At 48.0% G+C, this 22,282-nt stretch overlaps 1 protein-coding gene across 3 annotated transcripts; it reads right to left on the bottom strand.

The window, feature by feature from the left end:
* Window positions 1–624: 624 nt before the first annotated feature.
* Window positions 625–10,119, bottom strand: thnsl2 (threonine synthase-like 2). Of its 3 annotated transcripts, none has more exons than XM_018734339.2 (9): window positions 9,947–10,119; window positions 8,194–8,446; window positions 7,626–7,820; window positions 3,237–3,389; window positions 2,758–2,994; window positions 2,002–2,150; window positions 1,804–1,929; window positions 1,513–1,667; window positions 625–1,257 (listed from the first exon to the last, which is right to left on the bottom strand). In XM_018734339.2, exons 2-9 carry the CDS (start codon window positions 8,414–8,416, stop codon window positions 1,041–1,043), a joined length of 1,455 nt encoding a protein of 484 aa, XP_018589855.1. In that variant the 5' UTR covers window positions 8,417–8,446; window positions 9,947–10,119; the 3' UTR covers window positions 625–1,040. The 3 variants fall into 3 exon arrangements, with proteins under 3 accessions (XP_018589855.1, XP_018589856.1, XP_018589859.1); XM_018734340.2 differs by lacking the exon at window positions 9,947–10,119 and adding an exon at window positions 8,627–8,662; XM_018734343.2 differs by lacking the exon at window positions 1,513–1,667 and having other exon boundaries at window positions 1,076–1,257.
* Between the last annotated feature and the right edge of the window lie 12,163 nt (window positions 10,120–22,282).

Genomic DNA, 22,282 nt, shown 5'->3' on the forward strand with positions numbered 1-22,282 from the left:
AAAAGGTGGAGCAGTTCTGTTTGTAAAACCATACAAATAAAATAAACATGGGCAAAATATATCTGATACAATGATACTTTTAAGGAGAATGGGAAGTAAGATGCTGAGTTCTGCACAAGAACAACTTTGGATGGAAATGAAAGCAATGAGCAGTAATGGCGATAAAAAGAAATTGGGTAAAAAGGCAGAAGGAACCTCAATGGGTATCAGACCACGCTGTAAGAATTGTCAACATGAGAAGGCCAGAAGCCTGGAAAACCTGGAAGAAAAAGGATTTTATGAAGAGTCTGAAACTTTTTTTACTTCTTCTTGATTCCGTTTGATTAATTCTGTTTTAAAAAAAAAAAAAAGTAACAAGTCTGGGTAAAGGACAAGGTGAAGACATCAGCGAAGACATGTGCTCTTGCTCAACTTGATAACATGGTCACTAACCCTAACCTTAAAGGGCAACATTAACTACTATTGTACCGTGGATCATTCCGTTTCTGTTCTGTGCAGTTCCTTTGTAAGTTTTTTAATTGTCCCGCGCTTCTTTTAACTTCTTTTTTAGGGATTTTTTTAACGGTGCTGTGTGACATTTATATTATTTAAAAAATGAAGGCAGCTTTCATTGGTGGCATCAACTGTACAAAGAACATTTTACCTGCTTAAAAAGATGATCACTGTAAAGACAAAAATGTATATTTGAAGCATCAGGCATTAATTTAATGCAATTCATTAGGCGCACAATAAAGGCATGAATATTTATTCATTGGCCTACTGCAGTTAGGCTTTCCAACCTTCACTGGATAATGTACAAAACGTATCTAAGTAGTAAGAATTTTACTTCAAAACTGTTGACTATTAAGATTCATATGAAAACATTTTTAAAATGCATGCATTTATAAAATGTTCAAGAGTTGGAGAAGATACAGCATGTGGTACAATTATGTCTTTCTCATTTGTTGCACTACAAGAATTGTACTTTCACACAATCTGAAGAGTAAGAAGATCACAGCACAATAACATTTTCCATATGGTCAGGTTGGGAAATACAGTAATTAAGCACTGTAATATAATTCTCCGCGTTCTCGGACAGAACGAATGTGCTCTATGCGTTCTCTCAGTTGGGACTCCCAGTCCATGCCTTCTTCCAGCTTTGCACAGCGTGTTCTCATTTTCTTAAGACGTTGCATTCCTTCCGGCAGTTCGAGGGTAAGTCCTGCCCTGTGTACCGCTTCTTGAAATTTGACGGGGGATGCAGTTGCTATGCAACACCTAGCAGCACAAGAATGAATGTACACTTTTGCATTAAGACGTCGTCGCATAGAAAACACTACATGCAAAAAGAGCACAAGATACAAGGTGCAGAAATGTTTAGCAAAAATAAACTGTCCATGTGCAAAGCTGTAGGTCTGTTGATCTGTGCATTAGAAGGACTCAATATCAACAGGGTGTGAACAAGTCTTTCAAAATGCCAGCAGGAGAGCAGGAGCTCCATTTGCCTCTGGAACATATGCTTGCATGACACACCTGCTTTCCCCAGGGCGTAGGGGACAGTGGTAGTGATGCCAAACTGCGACAGCAGTGTGAGGACATAGCAGGTATCTGCTGTCCTGCCAGCACTTCTGCATAGTTTCAACTATCCCTTCATCTGTCACTGATCCTGCAGACAGTACTGAGGACAACTGAGGACAGAGAGCAAAATCACTCAGAAACACTCAAGATCAAACCACCAGAGTGAGAATGTCTTTTGCACAGTACAGTGAGAGCAAAGGGCAGAGGGTGACCACAAAATGGATATGAATGAAGAGTTCAAATCACCTTTTTATGGAGTGCACCTGGCAAGACAGTCCTGTGAGAATCCTGAAATTCTTCCATGAGCCTTTTGACCAGTGCAGAGTCTCCCCCAGACAGCAGCCAGAAGACCCGCTCCATGTTGTAGGGGTCCTGCCATGGAACAGCTCTTTTTAGAACACACATATGCGCACCTACAACCCAAATCAACAGAGCACATCATACCTGAATATCTATGGCAGAGGCCAGGGTCTTCTTGACGCTGTCAGCCATAGAGAAGTCACCACTTTCTACCGCACGGTGCACAGTGTCATTGCGATTTACCATGGCAACCAGGCGCAGAGGTACACCCATCTGTTTCAAAATGCAGCCAGCTGAAAGTACAGCAGAGGCATCGGTTATTGAAAGATGACAAGAACACTTAACTGAAGGTAGTATGATGTACTGTAAAGCACCTGTAAGAGAGATATGACTATACTCATCATAAAGTTACACTGTCTTGATGCCTACTCCGAGACTCTAATAAAAGACATTTAGTTCTGTGCTTTTTTCAGTGGATATTAGAAGGTTGAAGTAGAAAAATACTTGGCTATTTGGTCAAGTTCTGCTGACTGAACTTGACATTTTTATTATACAGTACGTACTATTGTTGTTATTACTTATTATTATAATTATTAATCTAGCCGATTCCTTTATACCGAGATGTATATAAGGGAGTTCATTGCTTCTGGAGCCTTTGAGATCATGTACATAACCTTGCTGAAAAGTGCAATAGCAGCAGCGGGAATTAACTTGAGTTTGGAAGAATTTTAAAGTGTGGAGTAAAAACAAATTTACACTAAAACTAACATTGAGTTCACGTCCCAAGTGAATCACAATAGGTCAAAGTAATTACACAATTGACAGAGGTCATTCACAAATCAATACTGTGCAGCAGCTTATTAGTAAAAGCTCATGCTGTCAGATTTTACAGTTTCGTACCTGCAATATTACCAGCACCACCTGTGGGCACCACCACCTCGAGGCTGGGCAGCACGTGACCCTTGACTTGTTCAATGCCACTCAGTTGGAGGTATGCATACAGGAAATGGGCAAGCTGCACCAGGATTCGGACCCAGTTAACAGAATTGAGACTCATCAGTCCATGACGCTTCACCAGGTCCTGATCCGCGAAGAGACGACGCAGTGGGACATCAATATCATCAGAGCTCCCATCCGCTGTAGAGCAAGATAATAGCAAGAACTCCACTGTAACATTCTTCCATAACCAATTAACCATCTGTAGAGATAAAGGGAAAAAACAGAGGAAATCACAAGAGAGTGTAGTGAACACAGATTTTTAATCAAGATGTGAAATGGCACTGCAAAACTGGTAAGTGTATTAGCAGACAAATACAATGTAGGTTGGCAATGAAAAATTATTCATAAAATACAGATGACAAGGTTAATGTGACCATTACCTGCAAAGACATGAACATTATCTTCCAAACTGGTTGTCATTTGTCTCTCCTGTATAGATGTGATGCGGCCCCGAGGGAATACCACCACTACATCAAGCCCCTGCAGTCCACAAACACTACGGATAGCAGAGCCACCTGTGTCCCCTGAAGTTCCTAAGGAAACATGGTCATATTCACGGTTAAGTCACTGAAAGCTGCAGGCTCATATCCTCAATTGGATAATAGAGCTATGAGTAAAAAAAGCAAGATCCCATATTTCTGCAAGTTAGACCACACTCAAAGCAAAATACAGAGGAATAATTTTAGCCAGTAAGACAGGATGCAAAACCCAAGTCCTCAAGGTATGTGAGCTTTTGCTTGGTCTAAGGTCTTCATTCCTAATTAGTTGGATAATACATCACCTACCATTATTTATGCAAGAGAAATTCTAACTACTTCTCTGCAAACCGCCACCTTAACGTGGTGGAGGGGTTTGAGTGCCTTAATGATCTCATGAGCTATGTTGCCTGGGGCTATATGCCCCTGGTAGGGTCTCCCAAGGCAAACAGGTCCTGGGTGATAGACGAAACAAAGCACGGTTCAAAATCCCCTTATGACTATTAAATCAAGGATCTCGTTCACCCCGCCCGGGATGGGGTCACCGGGGCCCCACCCTGGAGCCAGGCGTCGGGGGGGAGCGCCTGGTAGCCAGGTCTATGCCCACGGGGCCTGGCCGGGCTTAGCCCGAAGCCAAGACGTGGAGCCGCTCTTCAGTGGGCTCACCACCTGCCGGAGAGGACATAAGGGGCCGGAGCATTGTGATTTGGGCGGTGGTCGGGGCCGAGTGCCCGGCTGACCCAAACCTCGGGCGCCAACTCTGGCTTTTGGGACTTGGAATGTCACCTCACTGGCGGGGAAGGAGCCTGAGCTAGTGCGGGAGGTTGAGAGATACCGTCTAGATATAGTCGGGCTCACTTCCACTCACAGCTTGGGTTCTGGAACCACTCTTCTCGACCAAGGGTGGACTCTCCACTATTCTGGCGTTGCCCAGGGTGAGAGGTGGCGGGCGGGTGTGGGCTTATTAATAGCCCCCCAGTTCAGCCGCCATGTGTTGGAGCCTACCCCGGTGAACGAGAGGGTCGTCTCCCTGTGCCTTTGGGTCAGGGAACGGTCTCTCACTGTTGTTCGTGCTAATGCGCCTAGCGGCAGTGTAGACTACCCGGCCTTTTTAGAGTCCCTGGGGGGCGTGTTGGAAAGTGCTCCCACTGGGGACTCTGTCGTTCTACTGGGGGACTTTAACACTCATGTGGGCAGCGACAGTGACACCTGGAGGGGCGTGATTGGGAGGAACGGCCTCCCTGATCTGAACCCGAGTGGTGAGTTGTTATTGGATTTCTGTGCTAGTCACGGTTTATCCATAACAAACACCATATTCATGCATAAGGGTGTCCATCAGTGCACTTGGCACCAGGACGCCCTAGGTCGGAGGTCGATGATCGACTTTGTAGTCGTTTCTTCTGACCTTCGGCCATATGTCTTGGACACTCGGGTGAAGAGAGGGGCTGAGCTGTCAACTGATCACCACCTGGTGGTGAGCTGGATTTGATGGCGGGGGAAAAAGCTGGACAGACCTGGCAGGCCCAAATGCATAGTGAGGGTCTGTTGGGAACGTTTGGCGGAGGCCCCTCTCGGAGAGGTCTTCAACTCCCACCTCCGATAGAGCTTCAACCAGGTCCCGAGGGAGGTGGGGGACATCGAGTCTGAATGGACTATGTTCCACGCCTCCACTGTCGGGGCGGCGGTTTGGAGCTGCGGCCATAAGGTCTCCGGCGCCTGTCGCGGCGGCAATCCCCAAACACGGTGGTGGACACCGGAGGTGAGGGATGCCGTCAAGCTGAAGAAGGAGTTCTATCGGGCCTGGCTGGCTCATGGGACCCCTGAAGCAGCTGATGGGTACCGACGGGCCAAACGGAACGCGGCTCTGGCAGTCGCCGCGGCAAAAACTCGGGCTTGGGAGGAGTTCGGTGAGGCCATGGAGGAAGACTTTCGGTCAGCCTCAAAGAGATTCTGGCAAACCGTCCGGCGACTCAGGAGGGGGAAGCAGTGTTCCACAAACACTGTTTACAGTGGAAGTGGTGCGTTGCTGACCTCAGGTGAGGATGTCCTCGGGCGGTGGAAGGAGTACTTTGAGGATCTCCTCAATCCCTCCAACACGCCTTCCATAGAGGAAGCTGAGGCCGGGGACTCGGAGGGGGACTCATCCATTACCCTGGCTGAAGTTACTGAGGTAGTCAAAAAACTCCTCGGTGGCAAGGCTCCGGGGGTGGATGAGATCCGCCCCGAGTTTCTCAAGTCTCTGGATGTTGTGGGGCTGTCTTGGCTGACACGCCTCTGCAGCATCGCGTGGAGTTCGGGAACGGTGCCTCTGGACTGGCAGACCGGGATGGTGGTCCCTCTTTTTAAGAAGGGGGACCGGAGATTGTGTTCCAACTATAGAGGGATCACACTCCTTAGGCTCCCTGGGAAAGTCTATGCCGGGGTACTGGAAGGAGAATCCGACCGATAGTCGAACCTCAGATTCAGGAGGAGCAATGCGGTTTTTGCCCTGGCCGTGGAACACTGGATCAGCTCTATACCCTCACTAGGGTGCTGGAGGGTTCGTGGGAGTTTGCCCAACCAGTCCATATGTGTTTTGTGGACCTGGAGAAGGCATTCGACCGTGTCCCTCGTGGCATCCTGTGGGAGGTACTTCAGAATTATGGGGTTCGGGGCTCGTTGCTACGGGCTGTTCGTTCCCTGTATGACCGGAGTAGGAGCTTGGTTCGCACTGCCGGCAGTAAGTCAGACCTGTTCCCAGTGCATGCGGGAGTCCGCCAGGGCTGCCCTTTGTCACCGATTCTGTTCATTATCTTTATGGACAGAATTTCTAGGCGCAGCCAGGGAACGGAGGGTGTCTGTTTTGGTGGCCGCAGGATCTCGTCTCTGCTTTTTGCGGACAATGTGGTCTTGTTGGCTTCATCGAATCAAGACTTACAGCATGCACTGGGGAGGTTTGCAGCCGAGTGCGAAGCGGCGGGGATGAGAATCAGCACCTCCAAATCCGAGGCCATGGTTCTCAGTCGGAAAAAGGTGTATTGCCCCCTCTGGGTTAGGGGGGAGTTGCTCCCTCAAGTGGAGGAGTTTAAGTATCTCGGGGTCTTGCTCACGAGTGAGGGAAAAATGGAGCGGCAGGTTGACAGACGGATCGGTGCGACGTCCGCAGTAATGCGGTCATTGTACCGGTCTGTTGTGGTGAAGAAGGAGCTGAGTCATAAGGCGAAGCTCTCAATTTACCGGTCGATCTACCTTCCTACCCTCACCTATGGTCATGAACTCTGGATCATGACCGAAAGAATGAGATCGCGGATACAAGCGGCAGAAATGAGTTTCCTCCGCAGAGTGGCTGGGCGCACCCTTAGGGATAGGGTGAGGAGCTCAGTTACCCGGGAGATGCTCGGAGTAGAGCCGCTGCTCCTCCGCATCGAGAGGAGCCAGCTGAGGTGGCTCGGGCATCTGTTCCGGATGCCTCCTGGACGCCTCCTTGGGGAGGTGTTCTGGGCATGTCCCACTGGGAGGAGGCCTCGGGGCAGACCCAGGACACGTTGGAAAGACTACGTCTCCCAGTTGGCCTAGGAATGCCTTGGGGTTCCCCCAGAGGAGCTGGAGGAGGTGTGCGGGGAGAAGGAAGTCTGGGGGACTCTGCTTGGACTACTGCCCCCGCGACCCGGTCCCAGATAAGCGGAGGAAGATGGATGGATGGAAGGAATTATAACTATACCATACTGCCCAAAAACCTGCAGAAATCCAGACCTAAAATAAGAAAAAGCTAAATAAGATGCTTGTTGATCACATTGTGAGTTGGCAAGAAGTAGCGTTACTGCTTGGGTGAGAAACTTGATGGACAGCTCCTCACCGCCTGCCTGGTCAACACAATGAAGACCAGCTGCTGCTTGTCAAGAGACAATTGTGACAGATGTATTAGGCATGTGGCTGGAGGACTCCCAAGAGTTGGACATAATCTGCTGCTTTTTGTTGGCGATTCATACATTCTTGGCCTTTCATGTTCTGCTATAAATTGCCCATAACCCAGGTTGATTTTTTAGATTGTCCTTGGCATTTGTCCTTTTTATTCAGGCATCTGTGCCCCACACCAGCCCAAAACATATTCCATCACTAATTTTTTTCCTTTGTCGAAGTCTACAATTTGGACATATTCAATCAAGTCTTGTGGCCTATATTCATGCAGTACACAAACTAATATTGTTCCCATTTATGAATGCAACTTTCTGTTGCAAAAGAAGCACTAAATGCACAATACCTTGCCTAATTATTGGTGTTGATTATACAGGAAAGCAAATACACTTCCCTCACCTACAAGAACAACGGCTCGCCTGTTTTCTTTACGCAAGAAGTATTGTAACAAGTGAGCCGTACACCTCATGGCCAGGTCCTTGAAAGCCAGAGTCTCCCCATGAAAGAGCTCCAGCAGACAGAGTCCCCCTTCTAGTCGCACCAGACGTACAGCACCTGGCACCGAGAAGTGATATAAGGCCTGCGACAGCAAATCTGAAGAGACATGGATAAAGGAACACAAACATATATGAGCAAAGGCAGAGAGGTGGGGCAAAACAAGGAAACAAAGTCAAATGGTGATGAAGTGAGCAAATGTGAAATTAGCCAAACATTATCAGTGCACATAAAAATTTATTTCCCATTACTTTAATCTCAATGAACACCTGCATAATTCTTGCATAATTTTCTGCAAGAAAATAAATTAAGGTGATGCAAGTGTTATTATCAGCTGCAAATCACCTGTTGTGAATCAGAACAGCCAGCCTCTAAATATGGACATGTACTGTCAATTGTTATAAGCTTTCAGTAAACGTCCAAGAGGTGCTGGTACGACATGCCCAAAGTATTTGCCGAGGTCACATTTTACCTTTTAGATCATCGTGAGGGATAACATCATGAGGGATGAACAAGGAGCACAATTCGAGAACGAGCTCAGGGTAGGACATAGAGGTCCACAACTTGAGGGTGTCAGGAGAGAGGGCTGGCAAGGCCTCTGGCATAAACATCCCCCCATCTGGAGCATAGCCGGAAAACAGAACCTGCTGGAAGCCCCAGCCCTGCACGCCTCCCCTTGTGCTGCAATAGCGCATCTCTATGAGCTCGTGGAAAGGGCAGAAATCCTGAAAACCGCAACGCAAACATTTAATATTCTCTGCAAATACATGAAAACCAGCAAAGAAATTCTCTACTAGCACACACACTGTCACGTCCATGCCCACAACTCAACCAACAACACCTGACTCTGCTCCAGCACCTGATTAACCGCTCACCCTTTAAAAGACCCTCCTCAGCTCCCATACCTTTGCGGAATCTCGTCAGGGACAACCGCCATTCCTTGTGACTCCTCGCTCATACGCATCTCCAGTTCTCAGTTCGCGTTCTCCGGTTTTGACCCCTAGCTTTGTTTCTCGACCATGTCCACGGATCTTCGTTTCAACTCCGATTGCCGTTCGACCGACTCTCCGCTTCGTCTCCTGACCTCGCCCATGGATTCCCACTCTGACCCTGACCGCCGATCGACCGACCCTCCGCCTGTCCCCGATACCGGGAACTTGCCTGATCCTCTGACTCCAGACGAACGACTCCGCACTTGGGTCTTTCCGTCCCGGTTCTCTCGGCCTGTCGTGACACACACCACTACTGTACTTGCCGTAAATAATACGACAAATTTTTTCAAAGTATAGTTTCTCCTCACCTTTTCTGCAGTAAGAGTAGCCCCATGGTAAATCAGCGTAAAGTTAATTATGTGACATTTCAGGGCAGCTGATAGTGTAGTAGTTGGGTTTCTGGTTTAAATCTCACCCTTGAACAAGGTTCTTTCCCTAAATTGCTCCAGTAAAATGACTCAGCTGTATAAATGGGTACAAAGTCATAGATAAAACTAAGCTAAGACAAAAAACAAGGACAAACAAGACAAGGTTCAACACAGGAACAGTATGAAAAGAAAGCAAATTCTGGAAGTTATGAATTAGACTCCACAAAAAAAATAAGGCAAATTATAAATATATCTCAGAAAGTAAATGAGTAAACAGAAAAACAAACCTGAAGAGACAGAGACACGTTTAGAGAAACGAGCGCGAGGTATGTACTCCTCACCTCTATGTGTGTGTGTGTATTTATGTTATGAGCGCGCACTTCGTATTATTATTATTATTTTTTATAGAGCGCTCTTCTCACGTAGTGACACAAAGCGCTATAACACAGGCATACAGCAAGAAAAATTGATACAAAGAAAACAGTCAATGGCTACCATGAAGAACTTAGAGGTAATGTGGCGCGAGCGGAACGAGGACGCGCGCGAGCCGAACCCGTGAGCGCGCGCTGACCCGGGTCCGAAGTGCGAGAAGAGCTGGCCTGGGCGAAAAAGGCTCTCGCTGTCAGGGCAGCAACACGAGAGACCGTTACCCCGTTTACCCTGTTTTCTGTACTGCCGTATTGTGTCCGTTACCGCTAACAGTAAGACAAAAATGGAGTGAAATGTCACGATTACAAGCCTGGGTTTTGACGTCACGACTCGAGTAACAGTTCACACATTTTTTCAAACCCGTTACTTCTAACCACATCGCTCATGGGCCTGCTCAATATATAACAATAATAATAATAATGATAATTTTACTTACCTAAGTGGACGCGCTGCTCACTGCCTCAGTCAGTTGAGAAAAAGATCATTTGATTTGGGAAGTTGCTGGCAGCTCAAAGGAATGCAGCCACACGGGACATTTTATTATTATTATTACGACGGAAACGCGCTGACCTCCACAGGACGAAGGGGTCGCAGTTCTTTACAGTAAAACTACACGCGTTTCTCGGTTACGGCAGAGTCGTTTGTCCACTCGGCTGATCTTTCCTTCCGGGTTATTTTCCTTCAGTAGTTCTATTCAACTGCTACTAATAATAATACTACTGATAATTATTATTACTGATACTTATAATTATTATTTAGACTTATTATATACATATTCATTACTTAAAATTATTACTGATTATTATTATATAGGGGGGGTGCGGTGGCGCAGTGCGTTGGACAGCAGTCCTGCTCTCCGGTGGGTCTGGGGTTCGAGTCCCGCTTGGGGTGCCTTGCGACGGGCTGGCGTCCCGTCCTGGGTGTGTCCCCTCCCCCTTCGGCCCTACGCCCTGTGTTACCGGGTAGGCTCCGGTTCCCTGTGACCCTGTATGGGACAAGCGGTTCTGAAAATGTGTGTGTGTATTATTATATATATTAGGGGGTGCAGTGGTGCAGTGGGTTGGACCGGGTCCTACTCTCCAGTGGGTCTAGGGTTCAAGTCCCGCTTGGGGTGCCTTGCGGCGGACTGGCGTCCCGTCCTGGGTGTGTCCCCTCCCCCTCCTGCCTTACGCCCTGTGTTGCCGGGTAAGCTCCGGTTCCCCATGACCCCGTATGGGACAAGCGGTTCCGAAAATGTGTGTGTGTGTATTATTATATATATTAGGGGGTGCAGTGGGTTGGACCGGGTCCTGCTCTCTGGTGGGTCTGGGGTTCGAGTCCCGGTTGGGGTGCCTTGTGATGGACTGGCATCCTGTCCTGGGTGTGTCCCCTCCCCTCCCCTTCCAGCCTTCCGCCCTGTATGTTGACGGGTTAGGCTCCAGTTCCCCGCGACCCCGTATGGGACAAGCGGTTCAGAAAATGTGTGTGTGTGTGTGTGTGTGTGTGTGTGTGTGTGTGTGTGTGTGTGTGTATATTATTATTACTGTTATTAATAACAGTAACAATACTAGTCAACCAACCGTCCGTGGTGGGGTGGCGCAGCTCTCTCTCTGTGCGCTACTGTACACCACCATCGCACACCACTACTGTACTACAAATCACTATTACTTTACACCAGTATCGTACTGCACAGCGATACAGTACTGTACCAAGGGACTGAGAGGTGTTTCCAACACTACTCGCGCCACTGACCCAAGAGCTCATTGAAGGCGTGACAGTCCCTCATCTCCCTTCCTTCTCCAGTAGCTGGAATCAGCTCTTCCATCATCTCCACCTCGTAAGAAAGACTGAGTCTGAGTCCCAGAGATTCAGAGGAACTCTTTGACACCACTGACTGCGAGTATCTCTGGGACCCACACGAGGACATTGATGGCGTTCAGTGCACCAGAGTACATCAACTTCTGTGTGGACACCATGATACCGAGCACAACTGTACACTGCTTTCCTCACAATATACTCTCAGTGTCATGTGACCTGTAGGCTCTCATTCATCAGAAAAGTGACCCCACAACTTCAAGTGCAAGCAATAACAAAAGCTCTGGGGGAGTTCACTCGTCCTGTAAGAAATATGACTAGAACATCTGGCTCCACTCCAAATACCCACATTTTTTTTTCTTTTTTCTCTTGTACTAATTTTAATGGACTGCTTTTGATAAACTGCAACTATTTCTTATAGCTTAGCTTATAGCTTGTCATATCATACCCAAGAAGGCTCAAGGCTACAATCGCTGTCAAAGGTACCTCAACTAAATAAAGGGTCTCTTATACTTACGTCAATGTGATTTTTTAGCGTTTTTTTTTTGTAAAAAATTTGCATTACAAAAGTTGTAAAATCCTGTTTTTGCTTTGTCATTATGGGCTATTGAATGTAGCTTGAGGGGGGACGCAGTGGTGCAGTGGGCTTGGCCAGGGCCTGCTCTCCGGTGAGTCTGGGGTTCGAGTTCCACTTGGGGTGCCTTGTGGCGGACTGGTGTCCCGTCCTGGATGTGTCCCCTTCCCCTCCAGCCCTATGCCCTCTGTTGATGGGTTAGGGTCCGGCTCACGCGACCCCACTCGGGACAAGCGGCTTCAGCCAATGTGTGCGTGTAAATCGATGAGGGGGAAAAGTGAATTTAAACTATTTTAGCATAAGGTTGTGTGGCACACCCAGACTGGAGAAGAGAGGGATGATGAAAAGGAGTGACTTTACCCCACCTGTGAGTAATAATGGGCCCTATTTTACCTTGTCTTCCCAAACAGTAGGAGGGACCAATTCGGGAGTTCCAGAAGGACGCCGGACCCAAGAGATTGAGGAAACACAAACCTTACACCCTGAAGTCTCAACACCCTGCACCGAGAGCACTACACGGCACAAACACAAGAAGAAAGCACTCCTATCCTGTTCACAGTTCACCTTCACTGACACGCCACACTTGTGAATAAAAAGTCTTCACCTACTGAACGCTTCCTGTGTGTTTGTGCCACAGTGGTGCTGAAACTCGGGACTCCTTTTGGCAGCTGTGGATGGGGCTCGGCTAGATAGCTAGTGCCTTCTGCATGGGATGCGCCTCCAACGGCTGGAGCCCTTGGATGCTATACCGACAGCCCAGCGGGAGGATTTGTGGGCATTGGTGGAGACATTGGCTATCATTGCCGACTGTTCTGCTCAGCCTCTACCTCCCCCTGTTCACCTCCGGAAAATGGCCCCGGAGGATGATCCGGAAACCTTTCTGGAGGTGTTTGAGAGCACAACCAGGGCCTGTCCGTGGGCTCTGGATGAGTGGGCAGTGCGCCTCACACCCCTGCTCACAGGGGAGGCCATATTGGTGGCCCTGCAGGTCCCTACGGCACTAGTGGCCAACTATAGGGCCCTCCGGGAAGCCATAATGGAGCATGTTGAGCTCACTCCCAAAGGACACTGGCAGCGTCTGTGCGGCGTGTAGTGTTATGAGACAGCCCAGTCATTCCTCTTCTCACAGAGGATCCTGGACTCCCCCCTCAGTGGTGGCTACAACCTGATCGGCAGGAGCAGGAAAAGATCGCAGATTTGGTGGCCTTGGAGCAGTTCGTGATGGCAATGCCTCTGGCTACTGCTGATTGGCTGCAGTGTCACCACCCCAAGTCCCTCGCAGAAGCCATTCAGCTGGTCGAAAATCATTTAGCCGCTCCATTGCTTGTGGCGGTCCCTCCCTCGAGGAATCCCACAGTGACTGGAGTAGCCCAGTGGTGCTGGTTCCAAAACTGGATGGCTCCCCTCGATTTGTGTGGATTATCATAAGGTAAATGTCGTCACTAACTTTGATGCATATCCTATGCCTTGGGTGGATGAGCTCCTAAACCGACTGGCATTGCTCGCTTTTATTCGACCCTGGATCTGACCAAGGGCTACTGGCAGATTTTCTTGTCTCCAGAATCCAAGGAAATCTCGGCTTTATCGCCTCTTTTTGGCTTAAACCGTTTGTTACGCTCCTGTTTCGTTTGCATGGAGCTCCAGCTACCTTCCAGAGGCTCATGGACAACATCCTGAAGCCCCATACAAGGTATGCTGCGGCCTATCTGGATGATGTCATAATTTATAGTCTGGACTGGCCGCGGCACCTGGACCACCTTCGGGCGGTCCTGCAGTCTCTGTGTGAGGTGGACTCACTGCAAACCCGGCGAAGTGTGCAATTGGGAGGAGCGAGGTACGGTATCTGGGGTTCCTCTGGGGCAATGGACAAATCCGATTCCAGACAGACAAAACGGCTGGCACTGCAGCTTGTCTGGTTCCCAAGACTAAAAAACAGGTTGATGAATTACTATTGACAGTTCATCCTGGGCTTTACCTTGCTTACAACCCCCACCGTCAAACCTCACAAGGCAAGGGGCCCCAGAGCCGGTTCAGTGGACGGAGCAGTGCCAGCCTGCCTTTTGAATTGTTAAGGCAATGCTGTGTGGGGGCCTGTCTTAGCATGTTCTGACTTATCTCTCCCTTTTCTCCTACAGACAGATATGTTCGACTGGGGTTTGGGGGCGATCCTCTCCTAGGAAGTGGGAGGGGTGTTGCCCTATCTTGTTCTTCAGCCATAAGCTAACTTCTTGGGAGCGCAAATATAGTACCATTGAGAAAGAGCGTCTTGCAATTAAGTGGGCAATCCTCTCCCTCCGGTACTACCTCCTGGGACAGGAGTTCCGTCTCTGACCACGCCCCCCTCCGGTAGCTACAGTCCATAAAAGACATTAATCCACGCATCACCTGCTGGGACCTTGCATTGCAACCTTTTCGGGTCCAGATCAGCCAGGTACTGACAAGTTTGTCCCCAATTTTATTCTTGCAGTTGGGCGAGGGCGGGGCCGAGGGAGAGGGGAATGGTGAGGAGAAGTGACATTACCCCACCTGTGGATAATAATGGGCCCTGTTTTACCCCATCTTTCCAAAAAGCAGGAGAGACCGACTTGGGAGTTCCAGATGGACGCTGGACCCGAGAGACTGAGGAAACGCAAACCTTAGACCCTGAAGTCTTGACATCCCGCACCAAGAGCACAACACGGTGCAAACACAAGAGAGCACTCCTACCCTGCTCACAGTTCCCCTTCACTGATGCCGCACACTTGTGAATAAAAATTCTATGTGTTTGTGCCACAGGCTGCAACATAAAAATATTTGAAAAACATGAAGGGTATGAAAACTTTCTGAATGCACTGGAGACTAAGTGTGTCTGTTTTATTGTCCATGACAATGGCATGTGCCAGGACAACTTTACTACTCACAGAATGAACATTCAGTAGGCTACATTTGGTGACAGGATCCCATAAGTGTTAACAGTGTTAACATGTAAACATTTGAATGGAATGATTGAATGAATTCAAGAATTTCTGGTCACCCTTTACCCTTTTGGCACTTCGTAGATATGACAACGCCTGCAAACATTGCTTGTTCTTGCATTGTATTATGTACCTTTACCTTTATTTCTACCTCTACCTTATGCCTACGAAACCTGATCATTTGCTACACCCCAACCAGACTGCTACGCTCCTCCATCTCTTCCCGCATGGTGGTCCTATGCACAAAAGGACCAAAATTCAAAGGACGAAGGTTTTCAGTTCTGGCTGTGATGTGGTGGAATGACCTTCCCCTCTCACACAGAACTGCTGAATCGCTTTCTACATTTAAGAAGGGTTTCAAAACTCTTTCGGACTCACTTCTCCACTGATCTCTTAGCACAATAATCATGTAAATGTTTAATAGTTTTGTGATTAGATGCCTATATGGCATTTGATGTGAATGTTTACAATTTTCTGTTCAGAAATTGTAGAGAAATGGATAAACCTTTATGCAACTACTTGTGTGATGTATATTGGTTAGTATGGTGTAATGTGACAAATTAACTGTACTTCAGAATTATGTGTCTGCATCCAAGTCTTTCCTTCTGTTGATGTAAACCACTATTTGTATTGTTCTCTGAGATTGACATTGCTTTGGAGAAAAGCATCTCCTAAATGAATATAAATGTACCTCTTTGGATTTACATTTCCCTGTACATGCTTTCTGTCTCTTTGTTGCCATGACCAGTTCTGTTCTATTTCTAAAGGAAAAAAATTAAATTAAAATAAAATAATCCAGCAGATCATTCAAACATAGAAAAGCTGCAATAAACAAAATTACTCTGTAAGACTTCAATCCATGCATTATGAAAAACTGCATATCCAGTGGTGAGTGGCAGTGTTTGCAGCTCAACCTTGAAAAATGGTGCAAGACAATGTATATCATCTGATGTGACACCAATATATTATGGTACATTCATTATTTCTCATTACCTTCAAATTTGCATTGAAGTCAAAACTTTTTTAAACTGCTGAAAATAAAAGGTTTCATCTCCACAAGGAGATCCCATTGAGTGCTATTGCCCCATTTATCTCCTAAGCATGTTCAACGCTCCTCATCAGCATAAAGAAAGAACCATAATCAAAACTGACAGGAAACCTTGACCTTGTCATCTACAAAATCAGTCAAAGTTATATTCAAATAGAAGTCCCTCAGTTTATTCACAATTAAACTTCTCTAAATCCTTATCTCGGATAAGTGGAAGTTCCAAGCAGTCAAATCTGACTCTTGGTAACCCCTTGTGTGGTTTTCTAGGCAAGGGAGTAAAGGAGCTTTGCCAGTGCTTTCTTCCATGCACGTCTGCTCAATATCAGATATCACCCCAGCAGTCAAATTACACACATGCTGAGCTGGACTGAAACACACACACACCAAGCACATTATTTTATTCAGGCTAAATTCAAATAAAAAATGTATTAATAATACATTTCTTATCATTTTCATTTATCTAATGCTTTTCTCCAAAGCAATTTAGAATGTTAAAGTATTTACAATTATTAACCCATTTATACAGGTGGGTATCTTTACTAAAGCAATTTTACAGTAAGAACCTTGCTTAAAGGCATGACAGATGCAGGTGGGAACTGAACCTGAAACCCTTGGGGTCAAAGGCAGTAGTGCTAACCACTACACTACCAGCAATCTCTTATTACTTAACTTAATGTAATTTCTTGCAGTCTCAATCCCACCCAGCTGCTCAGTCAACAACCTTGTGTCTTCCTCAAAAGTTTTCTATGAAATAGGAAGAAATTCAGAATTATGAATTAAACAGGCTTTTTCTCTTTCAAGATTTATTGTCCCAGCAGGCTGAACTATTTAAGGTATATAAATACTATACAGATGCATTCTGGAACTCTTTTACTAGCCCCTATGCTTGTTGAGGGAAGAACAGCAAGTTTCTGCCTTTTGCTGCAGGATTCAACAGTCTCTCAAGAGAACTGTATAGCCTGGGAGGGCTTGAGCAACTGCTTAGGGCAAATGTGGAAAGTGCAATAATGCACAAAAGTCTTGTCTTTAGCATTGTTTGCCTTAGTGGTTTTATACAAACATCTTTAAAAATGTACATATAGCGGTATTTATAACATTTCTGATACTCTTATTGAATTTATGTACACTTTCAGTATGCATTTTCTCCTTAGGCACAGATTTTTAAAAATACATTCCATGTACAACCCCTGCAGCGTAACTGGAATTGCTATTGAACTCTCCGACTGAGCAGCACAGCACCCATAAAATTAGATTTGTTTACAAAAAACGTCATCTGACTGTACATCTTAATCAGCCTTGTTTATTGTCCTATTTCTCCAACAGGCTTCTCTGCAGAGGTGAGTAGTCATGCATTACATTTACTCCTTATACTGAATTAAATTTCTGGGGGAAACTGATTTATTTCTGGCATAGATACTTTTCACTTTAATGCAAGGTCATTTGTGAAGAAAAAATTGTTACATTTGGTTATCCACTTTTTATTACTTGTGAATTTTTGGCATTTAATTTTTTAACTTTGCTCCAAGTACAGTGTGTGGACAAAATAACATAATTATTCTGCATGGTCATATACACAACACACAGTTCAGGACTTGTATGACAGCAAGGACTGAAACTGTGCTGAAGGCAAAGGGTGACCCTGCTCTTTATTAGTGTCACTCCTGTCACTGTCACTCCTGGCGCACCCGACGACGCGCTCGACAACTGCATGTCTAACAACTGCGTGCTTGACAACCACCTTGACCCCCCCGGCGACAACCCCGGAGATGCAGTATAAAATCATCTGCTCCGGCGCACCTGGCCGCTGCAGAACCTCCAACTGAAAGACGTTCTCCTCACTTATCTCTTCCGAGGCTGATTGTTCTGTTCTCTGGGTGCAACCACGTGTGATACAAATAAAGCAAGTTAGCATCAGCACTTGAGTCTGCTCTCCTAATCCTCCGCACACTGCGTGACAGATGGTTCTGCCACTTATGCGGACTCAGCGATGCTCGATCAGCTGCACCATGCAGTCTCCTCGCATGGCGCCCTGCTGGGCTCGCATGACTAGTCCCTGTGCCAGATCGAGAGGACCCTTCAAGAGATTGTGTAAGCTTTCCAGTCCAGTGGGGTCGCACAATCCACCAGGACCCCCCACCTTGCCAGCCTGGATAAGTATGATGGAGCGCCAGACAACTGTCAGGGCTTCCTAATGCAATGTGAACTCATGTTCACTCACTCTCCACAAACCTATCAAGCAGACAAAACCAAGACTGCCTACGTGATCTCCCAACTCACGGACCCCGCGCAGCACTGGGCCACAGCTGGGTGGAAGTCTTGCGTCCCCTCCACCTACAAAGCTTTCAAGAAACGCTTCAAGGTGTTGTTCGATCATCCGCTCCCACCTCATGCCGCCAGTGACCGCCTGATGAAGATCCGGCAGGGTAGCCACTCGGTGGTCGAATACTCCTTAGAATTCCGCACCCTGGCCGAGCAGAGCGGGTGGAACTCCGACACCCCCTCTTAGCCAGCTTCCGGAACGGGCTCCACCCCTGGATCCAGGCAGAGCTCTCCTACTGTTGAGAGGAACGGTCTTTTGACTGCTTTGTGGAGATGGCGATAATACACCTAATTCACTGGATCACCTCTGTTGAGACTGCCACCGATGTGCCACCAGTGGTAGTTCCTCCTGAATATCAGGATCTGAGCGAGGTGTTCAGTAAGTTACAGGTGGCGGACCTCCCTCCGCACAGACCGTGGGACTGCGCCGTCGATCTCCTGCCCGGAACCACGCCCACCCATGGGCAGGTGTACCCTCTATCTCTCACCGAACAAAAAGCCATGCAAGAGTACATTAGCGAAGCACTTAAGGTAGGCTATATCTGACCTTCCACGTCGCCAGCCTCCGCAGGGTTCGTTTTTCTGGGAAAAAGGACGGGGGACTACGCCCCGCATTGACTATCGGGGATAGAATGCTATCACGGTATGATACCCCCATCCTCTGCCTTTGATCACTGCAGCCTTAGAATGAGTGCATGGTGCAAAGTTTTTTATGAAATTGGACCTTTGGCATGCACACAACCTCATCTGTATCAGGGAGGGGGATGAGTGGAAGACCGCTTTTAGCACCACCCTGGATCATTATGAGTATTTGGTCATGCCTTTTGGTTTGTCTAATGCACCCTCAGTGTTCCAGGCTTTTGTCAATCATGTACTAGGAGATCCGATGAAATGACTGCATCCTGGTGTACCTGGATGACATCTTGATCGTCTCCAAGACCCAGGTAAAGCACATCTGCCAGGTAAGAACAGTGTTGGAACGGCTCCTCCAAAACCGTCTCTATGTCAAGGCGGAAAAACGTCTCTTCCACCAGTCCAGAGTGTCGTTCCTGGGCTACATCCTGAGCAATGCGGGCGTGGCTATGGACCCGGAGTCCAGGCAGTGATTGACTAAGACCATGAACTGTGAAAGCACTGCAACGGTTCCTGGATTTTGCTCATTTCTATAGGAGTTCATCAGGGGATTCAGCTCCATCGCTGCCTCCCTCATGGCCCTTACTGCAGGTAAGGTGACCCACCTGCCTTGGGGTGAGCAAGCACAGTGAGCATTCCTAGAGTTGAAGACTCGTTTCACGACAGCACCGATATTACGCCAGCCCAATGGAACTATGACACTGGTAATCGAGAGCTCTTAGTCATTAAACTAGCCCTGGAGGAATGGAGTCACTGGTTAGAAGGAGCCTTGCACCCCTACCTGGTACTAACTGATCACCATAACCTAGAGTATCTTCAGAAAGCATGCCGTCTGAACCCACGCCAGGCCCGATGGGCCTTATTCTTCACCAGATTCGATTTCACTGTATTGTATCGGCCGGGATCACGAAGAACACGAAGGCTGACACCCTCTCACGGCTGTTTGCCACTGACGCTCTGACCGAACACCCAGAGCCGATCCTACCCGAGCACTGCGTTGTGTCCCCAATACGCTGGCACTTCTTTCAGGAACTCCAAGACGCACAAGCAGCCAAGTCCAATCTACCTGTGGCACCGGAAGGTAATGAGTATGTGTCTGTGACAATGGGACCAACCCTCCTGCAGTGGGCCCACAACTCTCCCATGGCCAGTTACCCCGGCGTGTGCCAAACACTGTCCCTCCTCCAAGGGAAGTTCTGGTGGCCCTCCATGCCAGAGGACGTCCAGGAGTACGTAGAGGCCTGCACAATCTGCTCCCAAGCTAGAACCCAAACACAGAGACCTGCTGGCTTGCTGGAACCACTGCCAGTAGCCTCACAGCCTTGGTCTCATGTAGCAGTGGACTTCCTGGTGGACCTCCACCTTCAGATAGACTGTGATAGCTTAAACTAATTGACCGATTTTCCAAAGCCTGCTGCCTGATCCCTTTACCGCAGTTGCCCACAGCCCCGGAGATGACGGAGACACTATTCCAACAGGTCTTCCATCTATACAGTCTGCCTGAGGACATTGTGAATGACCGTGGGCCCCAATTCACCTCATGAGTATGGAAGGTGCTCTGGACGAACCTGGGGGTCTCGGTGAGGCTCACCTCTGGGTACCACTCCAGTCCAACGGGCAGGTGGAACGCCTGCAGCAGGATGTCAGTCGCTTCCTTCATAGCTACTGCACCCATCAACGACACCAGTGGGCCCAGTATCTGCCCTGAGCCGAGTATGCTCACAACACCTTGACCCACTCCTTCACAAGTATGTCACCGTTCCAGTGTGTTTTAGGGTACCAAACTGCTCTGTTCCTCTGGTGCCCCATCCCGAGCAACGTACCCGTAGTCGACACCTGACATCAGGCCAGCGGGGAGACTGGGTGGGTTACCAAGGCTTATCTCCGGCATAGTGCCCTCTATTATAAGTGGCAGGTGGACTGCCACCGGCGTCCCCTCACCTTCCAGCTACGGCAGAAGGTGTGGCTGTCCACCAGGGACTTGAAGTTACGCCTCCCCTCCAGGAAGCTCAGCCCCCATTTCGTCGGCCCCTTTCAGGTCCTTTACCAGGTTACGCCCATCTTCTATAGGCTCCAGTTGCCCCCGGACTTACGAGTCCATCCCACCTTCCACGTTTCCTTGCTCAAACCCTACAGGTCCTCTGTTCTCCAGGCACCTGGTGATGGCACCCCGAGGCCGCGGCGGTCGATGAGGACGCAGTCTATGCTGTTTGGGTGCTCCTTGATTCCCGTTGACGGCAAGAGGGCCTGGAGTACCTGGTTGACTGGGACGGTTATGGCCCGGAGGAACAGTATTGGGTGCCCGCGCGCGATGTTCTGGACCGTATTCTTGTTGTCGATTTCCACAGGTCCCATCCAGACTGGCTCAGGCCCCGCCAGAGGCCATTTGCCCTCGAATTGTGGGGCGGCAGGCACCGTCCAGGAGGAGGGGGGTGCCGTCACTCCTGGCGCACCCAATGACGCACCCAAAGTCTGTGCGTCTAACAACCGCATCCTTGACAACCACCTCGACAACCCCGGAGACGCAGTATAAAATCACCTGCTCTGACGCACCTGGCCGCGGAACCTCTAACTGAGAGACATTCTCCTTACCTATCTCTTCTGAGGCTAATTGTTCTGCTCTGTTCTCTGGGTGCAACCCTGTGTGATACAAATAAAGCAAGTTAGCATCAGCACTTGAGTCTGCTCTCTTAATCCTCCGCACACCGTGTGACAATTAGGTCCTTGATATTAATACTGAAATGGAACTGAGGACTTCTGTGAATTAAAGTAAACAGTTGGCATCAGTATTCATGCCTGTACACAGTCCAATGTGTTCTCTCAGTGTTTTGGTCTAACTGGCCGTCTCATTGCTCGTGCTGGAATTGCTGCTGAGGGATTCTGTGGAATTTGACAAGTGTCCCCTAACCACTGTAGGGGGCTCAGAGCAGCATGAGGGGATGCACAACTGTTCAGTCTGTCTTGCTCATCTGTCAAGGCTGCTGCAGTGGCATTTATGCCTGTAATAAAGAGCACTTGTTCAGAATCCTGTCTTACAAGCCTTTTTCTCAGTAGCACCAAATAACTGACCTCAAAGTGGAGTGTAGAGAAAGCAGGAAGAAAGTTTTGATTACAGGAAAGCTTGCATTAGTTATTTTAAGCCCCTTGTTAGAAATCTGCATGAATAATTGATAAATGAAATAGACACAAAACCTGAAAAAATAGCATCCTGGCTCCATCCGTCCTCAAACCACTTATCCTGGTTGCAGTTGCAACAGCGAGAGGCCCAGTTGGCAGACCGATTGAGACCTTTTGTCCTCTTCTCTAGCTCTTTGAATTTGAATTTGAAAAAGAGAAATATGCTTTTTGCATAAGTATTCAAACAACATACATTAATGTAGTAGAGCCACATTTTGCTGGAATAACACTTATTTTGAAGCGAGTATGTACCTGCTTTGCATACAGGTTAGA

The sequence above is a fragment of the Scleropages formosus genome, chromosome 5 (assembly GCF_900964775.1).
Source record: "Scleropages formosus chromosome 5, fSclFor1.1, whole genome shotgun sequence".
In the NCBI taxonomy this organism is placed as follows: Eukaryota; Metazoa; Chordata; class Actinopteri; order Osteoglossiformes; family Osteoglossidae; genus Scleropages; species Scleropages formosus.